The following is a 7,307-nucleotide window of genomic DNA, read 5'->3' on the forward strand; positions in this document are numbered from 1 at the left end:
ACTTGCCAGAGGGACAAACTAACATTGTCAAAGGCAGCCATTCTAAACCAAATAAATTTTTAGTTTTAGTGGGAAGTTTATAAGCAAGGTTCTCCTCATGAACATGTAGTCTACAGGGCTGGAGAGACAGCCTGGTGGTCGAGAGCAGAGGACTTGAGTTGTGACACCAGCAGCCATGCCAGGTGGCTCACAACTCCCTATAACTTCAGCTCCAGGGGATCTGACTCCTCGAGTGTCCAAGGGCACCTGTACAGACCCACACACACATAATTTAAAACAAGAGAAATATTTTTAAGCATAGGCTATAGTAAGATCACTGTCACAGAGGGGACAATGCAAAAAGCAGACAGAGTCAGAATGAAAGACGACCGGACATCTGCTGATGATTCCTAGATGTGGTTGCTAGGGACCATATATTCTCAAACCAAGAGTGGCAAGATGAAACAACACTCAAAACAACTATCCTACAGCCATGAGAAGACCTGAAACACCGAGATTAGTATAGGCACCCACTTGGAAGCTTTCGTATGAACATACGCTTCCCCAGCAAGGTGGTGACTACAGACACGCAAAGGGGTAAATCTCAAAGATTTGGTGACAGGCTAAATGAAAGTGGGAGCTATGGCCACATATGGCCTGTGGCATAACCACACCTGCAAAACACTGACAGTTCTTACACTGGCCTTTCCAGGCAGAACCTAGCTTAATTCTGCAAACAGCTCTGCATGGAACATTACCTGTGTTCTGTTTTGCTTCTTTTAAGGAATGGACTCCTACCTCTACCACCTAAGTACTAGATTCAGGGGTGTGTACCACCATACCCAGCTAATGCTTCACTTGAGATGGACACAGTAAACTACCATCACCCCGGACAGAGGTAAAATACCCATAATCAAAAGTCCAGATTTACTTCCTGATGAAGGAAACCAATTCTTCTGATCCTAAGGGACTTCCTCCTTCTCTACACGTTAAAATACACAAAAGTATTTTTTTTCTCTATTCCCCAGTCTCCACATACTTAAAGACCAACCTCCATTCCAGACTAAAATTTTTTGACAATTTTCATTGTGGGGGAGGGGCACACATGAGTACCTCGGTGACCATGCAGAGGTCAGAGGGCAACCTGCAATGAGTTTGTTCTCTTCTTCCACCATGTGAGTCACAGGGGGATTAAATTCCAGTCTTTAGGTTTGGTAGCAGGCACTTAACCCAGCAAGCCCTCTCACAGAGCCCTATAATGATGTTTTAAGTCACATGTGCACCACACTACCACTCACAGTGGTATATATGTCAAACAATCCTTTTTTTTTTTAAAGATTCTGTCAAAGCTAGAACAAAGCTGAGCTGAATACATATAAAAATTAATAAGGAGCAAAAGCGACCTTGTCAGGCTATTTTTAATGTATCAAAAACATCAAAACCAGATAAAGTGTTCCAGAATGCACCACTACATAATGATTCTGCAGTTTTGCTGTAATTTTTTCTGCAGTTTTAAAAACATACTGCTGTAGACATCAGATCAAATGGTTTCTGTTGTCCAAAAAGCATATTACTAAGCAATATCCAATTTTATTAAGCACAATGATTATCAATATGTACTTAATAGAGGTTTCACTAATATATTCCTTCTAAGGACAGTGTATAAATTTAATTTTAAGAACTCATATTAATCCGTGTGAGTCTTATAAAACAATTTCTAGAAGAGCTTGATTTTTAACAACCTATTCTCAAAAAAAGAATTGCTAAATCCCTTCAAGTTGAGAAACATGTCTATGTTGTGCAGGTAGGTACTAGTTTCTAAAGCGTTATGTTTACATACATCTTTATCACACGCCCAAGAAAAGGTCATAAAATGTATACACCAGTTTAAAAAAAACTACCTTGCAAATATTAAGGTATTAATCCTAAAAGGATTACCAAAACGGAATCTTGAACCAGATAAGATAGGCCACTCCTGGAAAGGTGATTTCCATTCTAACTCTTTCAGGAATAGAGCGAATTTTTCTATTCCCTTGTGCTATAAGATGCTGCCTTGGGAGATACAGAGGGCGCGTTTAAAGCCGCAGGCTGGTCAGGGAGCCAGGGCGCAGCGTCGCCTCCACACCCCACCACGTCCCACACCCAGACCGTTCGCTGGCAGCCGGGAGCAGGTGGAAACCGCCCCGGGCTTCAGCCGCCGCAACTACCTCCCGGCACCACGACCCGGGGGCTGCCCCGAACCTTCCAGCTCAGCCAGCGGCGCGCCCACGGGGTGGACGAGCGCAGTGATTCCTCACCCTTCCCCGGCAAGCCCAGAGCCGAGGGGGCGTGGGTGGGCCCGCAGCTCGCAGCCCTACGGAAGGCCCCGGTCCTGCTCACCGTGAAGGGGACGTCCCCGACGCTGCCCACCGAATAGCAGTTGTCTCCAGGGTTGACAGCCCCGGTGAGGACCTGATGCAGATGCATCTCCGGATCCCGGCTGGACCGAGCTCTGGGCCAGAGGAGGACGAGCCCCGCGCCCCGCCGCAGCCGCTTCCTGTGTGTCCAAGGGACTCAGCGCCTCGCTCGCCTGTCGCCTGACGGACGCCGCCCGGCCATGGGAGGCTTCGGCCGCCGCCGCCCGACCGCCGCTCGGCTGCGGAAATGCCCGGATGCTCCCACGGCCTGCCGCACCGGCGCACAGTGCGGGCGCAGAGCCGCGGCGCGTGCGAGGCGGGGACGCCGCCGAGGAGCGCGCAAGCCGGGCGCGTGCGGGCCGTCACGCCACGCGCAAAGGAGAGGCCGGCGCACGCCCGGCGCGGGGACGCGACGCGGAGGGAGAAGGACGCTCCCTCGCGGCCGCGCTCTCGGCGCCGCGCGTGCGCGCACCACCGTCTCCAGGGCAACAGTGCGCGCCGCGTCGCGCGGACCCTCCGTGCCGGTTGCGCGCGCAGACGTGCGGGAGTTCCCTCGAAGCCTGGGGCCCAGGCCTTCGGGGGCGGGGCCTGCGGGCAGCGGTGGTGTGCGGCATGATTAAGCTTCTGTCGAGGACGGTGCGTGATGGTCAGCGCCTCTGACCTCAGGGGAAGGACACTACCGTCACGGGGAAATCCCATGATCTTAGGGTCCTTCTGTCAGCTTTAAAGTACCCGGCATCTTATAGCCTTTGGAGGAAGCTGTACTCTCTGACAACAAATTGTTTTGCTCACACTCTTTCTCACGCGTGAGTCCTCTGTCTATATTTTCCTCCTGTGAGTGATGTCATGAAGTCTCAGAATCGCCCATTTTTCCAGACTGTCTGCTAAACTGAAATCAGATCCCCGCTCCAGGTCAATTCATTGAGAACATTTCAGTTCACACTCCAGAGAAGAAACAAGGAACAAGGGTTAATGAAAATTTTTAAACCCAGACAAGCACAAGAGGTGTTACGACAGATACAAAAATCGATGAGGCCACAAAAGAGAAAGAACAATGTGTTGACTATGGGGCTGGAAGGAGCGAGCCCTTTGAGGAAAAGATCTATCTAGACGCTTGTTACGAATTTGACAGGCTACGGGGGCATTACAATAGAGGAATTGGCGGGAGCTGAAAAGTGAAATGGCTGGGGCAGTTAGAGGCTTTAAACTTGTTTAATGATTGAGGCAGGTGGTACTGTATACCTGTTAGGGAAAGGGTATGATAGTGAACAAGAAATAAGGGCACCCAGAGTGGGGGTCTTTGGACAGATTTTGTTCTGCATGTTCTGAAGGCTATTAGCTCCTTCTGACCTAAAACTTATAATCAGAGCTGCTTTGGAAAGGTGGCTGTGCAGCACATCCAAGAGTTAGCCAAGGGTGGGGGAGAATGGAGGCAGATTTGGCATGGTTGGTTACTGTTCCGTGAAAAACAGCAGAAGTAATCAACTAATTCCCAACAACCTGAGGCTTATCCCTTTTCATTTAATGACATAAGCACCCACACTAAAATCTCAAAGTCACCCCCATCTACAGTCATGGGGTATTTGTTGTTGTTTGCTTCTGTTGCTGAGGCTCAGGACAGGTGCCCCTCATCAGCAGCCCAGCTCTCTTCCCATTGTTCCACCCTCGCCACTTCTCAACTACCTTCCAGGGTTGCCTCCCATGTGCACTCTTCAGTATATTTGCTCTCCAGTCCAAATGGAGAAACCTTTTTTTCTGTTTTCTTTGTTTGGGAGTGCTGGGAATCAAACCCAGGGCCTGGCACCGGCTAGGTAAGCACTCTGTCACTGAGCTACACCACCAGCCCAGAAAAGGTTACTCCAGAGTAGCTCCCATGCTCGATGAGTTAACATCCACATTGCTCAGTTTGTCTGACAAACCCACTCAACCTGGCTTTGCCTAATCTACCTCAGGTTGTTCTATGACCCAGCAATCTCCAGCCCCTCTGAATTAATGCTCTCACAGAGCAGTCTAGGGCTCGTGGGGTTGTTGTTTCATGCTTCCCTGACTTTGCTCACGCTCTCTGTGCTCTCTGGAATGCCTTCCTCCCCTTGTTGACCTCCCAAATACCTTGAGGCTTCCTCCTCTGTGACACTCTTAACACACACACACACCACAGTAATGGGTCTGATTATGCTATATGATTGTTTATTAGATTCCATAGACATTTCAAGTCAAGGTCAGTGTTTAATTTTCCCTAGAACTAGACTTGTAATACTTTATTTACTGATGTATAAGAGTTGAAGACAAATAACAGCACCCAGCCAGGCGTGGTGGCACTTGCTTATAATTCCCAGCACTACAGAGCCTGGGGCAGTAGTCCTACTTTAAATCCAAGACTAGTCTGAGCTACTTAGTGAACTCAAGGCCAACTAGAATGAGTACTCAAATCCTGTCTCAAAAAAAAAAAAAATCCTCGGGGGCTGGAGAGATGGCTCAGCAGTTAAGAGCATTGCCTGCTCTTCCAAAGGTACTGAGTTCAATTCCCAGCAACCACATGCTGGCTCACAACCATCTGTAATGAGATCTGGTGCCCTCTTCTGGCCTGCAGGCATACACACAGAGAGACTATTGTATACATAATAAGTAAATAAATAAATATTTAAAAAAATCCTCATACTAAATTTGTCCTTTCTTGCCGAGCAGTGATGGCATACACCTTTAATTCCAGCACTCGGGAGGCAAAGGCAGGCAGATCTCTGTGAGTTCAAGGCCAGGCTGGTCTACAAGAGCTAGTTCCAGAACAACTGAGGCTGTTACAATGAAATCCCATGTTACACATGAATAATCATAAAATATATACTAGCATTGTACCTTGGTCATAGCAACTTCCTCTAGTGCACATACAGGCATAGAATGTAGCTGAAAAACTGTATAAAGCTGTTAAATACAATACATTTCTGTACAAGAAAGTTTAATTCCTGTAGATAAAGATTTCCTCCCAGACAGTAGTGGCCTGGGCCTTTAGCCCCAGCACTTGGGGCAGAGGCAGTCAAATCTCTGAGTTCCAAACCAGCCTGATGTATAGAGCAAGTTCCAGGACAGCCAGGGCTATACAGAAAAACTGTTTCAAAAAAGAAAACAAATTTCAGTAAATACTGAAAAAAAAGAACAGCAAAGTAACAATTTGAAGCAATTCTAACACTATAAAGACTGATGTTTTATCAAATGCTAACTAATAGAAGAAGAATGGAGGATGTGTTACAGGAGTCAGTGGTTCAGAAGAACGGCTACTTAACAACAATGTCTCTAAGTGTCAGGCGGCGTTTTAGTTAGGTGTGGCAGTTCACTCTGGCAATCCCAGCACTCAGGAAGCTGGGGCAAACGGATCACTGTGGCAAACGGATCACTATCTCCAAACAGTAAACACTCACAACAAAAGGAACAGTGTTGTAAAGCCTGAAAACCGTGCTCCTGGGGTAACTCAGCTGGTAAAGAGCTTGACTTGAAAGCATGCGGGTTTGAGTTCAATCCCCAGAATACAGGTTAAAAAAAAGGAGGGGGGGGGTAGGTGTGGCGATACATGCTTGTAATTCCAGCACAGGGTGTGGGGTGGGAGAGATGGGCAGATCCCTGAACTCCCTGTCCAGTCAGTGAGAGACCTTGTGAGAAAAAAACAAGCTAGCAGGCTCCTAAAGAGTCAAGGTGGGGAGCATGGAGCCCATAAGACCAAGATGAAAGCATTCAAGGGGACTGGCTCCATATCTGGCAGACACAGGAGTTCGAGGCCAGCCTGGTCTATAAGAGCTAGTTCCAAGAACAGGATTCAAAGTAACAGAGAAACCCTGCCTCAAAAATCAAAACAAAAACAAAACAAAACAAAAAGAGTCAAGGTGGACTCCTACACACACACACACACACACACACACACACACACACACACAAAACACACCCACTGAAACCCACAGTTAATACTAGATTCTGGATGAACCTTCTCTGCAATAGAATAGGAAACTGAGACAAACCACCATCAAATAAGTCATCCGAAAACTGACTGAAGTATTACCGACTCCACGTCACGTAAGCATTTCCCAGCTGGTTCCTGTTTTGTAGCATTCCATGACGTTTTGATCCATTCACACAACTGTGAAGCAGAGCTCTTCCTCGTTCTCGCTGTATCAACTCAAACATCTAAAGCCAGCCTCCACCTTTCCCTTCTCCCCTCAGCGTCCTCAAATGATCCTTCAATAACTGTGTCTCAGATTGCAGATGCCAAGTTAAGTCTCCTAAAATTGTAGCCAAGCCTCTTTTCGTCCAATCTGACTTCCTGAAACTCAGTCTCAATGAATAGCTACTTCGATGATCTATTATTTCATTTCTTCCTTCTTTATCTACTCTTCTGCATGGGCCTAAAAACAAAGTTCTTTCTTCTGATTTGGAAATGTCTGTCTTGCTAGGTAGACTAGGCAGGCCTCACCCTTCCAGAGAGCCGCCTGAGAATGCTGAGATTAAAGCGTCTTTAAGTTAATGTAACACATGGCTCAAAAGGTGACTCAGTGGTTAATAGCACTGGCTGCTCTTCCAGAGGACTTGGGTTGATTCCCAGCAACCACATGGCAGCTCACAACTGTCTGTAACTTCCAACCCAGGGAATCCAATGACAGCCTCTTCTGGTGCACAGGCATACATGCAAACAAAACACTCATACAAGTAAAATAAATAATTAAAAAATAAAAGAACAAAACAAGCAAACACCATTGCAGCAAAGTGCCTCGTGCCCACAAGTTTCATTTGCTTTTGAGGCAGAGTTTCAGGTAGCCCATGCTGGTCTCCAACCCAGTTTGTGCCTTGAACTGAACTTGACTCCTCCTGATTCTTTTGCTTGCTCCCGTCTAGTACTGGGATTATAGACATTTATCACTACCACTACCAGCTCTACAGGTTTCAATAGTA

General features: G+C 47.1%; 1 protein-coding gene across 5 annotated transcripts in view; it reads right to left on the bottom strand.

Moving 5' to 3' along the window:
• Dmxl2 (Dmx like 2) overlaps positions 1 to 2,590 on the bottom strand; it is a 135,781-nt gene extending 133,191 nt beyond the window's left edge. For all 5 annotated transcript variants that reach the window (XM_048417613.3, XM_048417615.3, XM_048417612.3 and 2 more), the window contains exon 1: positions 2,359 to 2,590. In XM_048417613.3, the coding sequence (XP_048273570.3) occupies positions 2,359 to 2,445 (87 nt within the window). In that variant the 5' untranslated portion in view covers positions 2,446 to 2,590. The remainder of the gene's footprint in view (positions 1 to 2,358) is intronic.
• Between the last annotated feature and the right edge of the window lie 4,717 nt (positions 2,591 to 7,307).

Source organism: Myodes glareolus, chromosome 4 (assembly GCF_982192425.1).
Source record: "Myodes glareolus chromosome 4, mMyoGla1.1, whole genome shotgun sequence".
In the NCBI taxonomy this organism is placed as follows: domain Eukaryota; kingdom Metazoa; phylum Chordata; class Mammalia; order Rodentia; family Cricetidae; genus Myodes; species Myodes glareolus.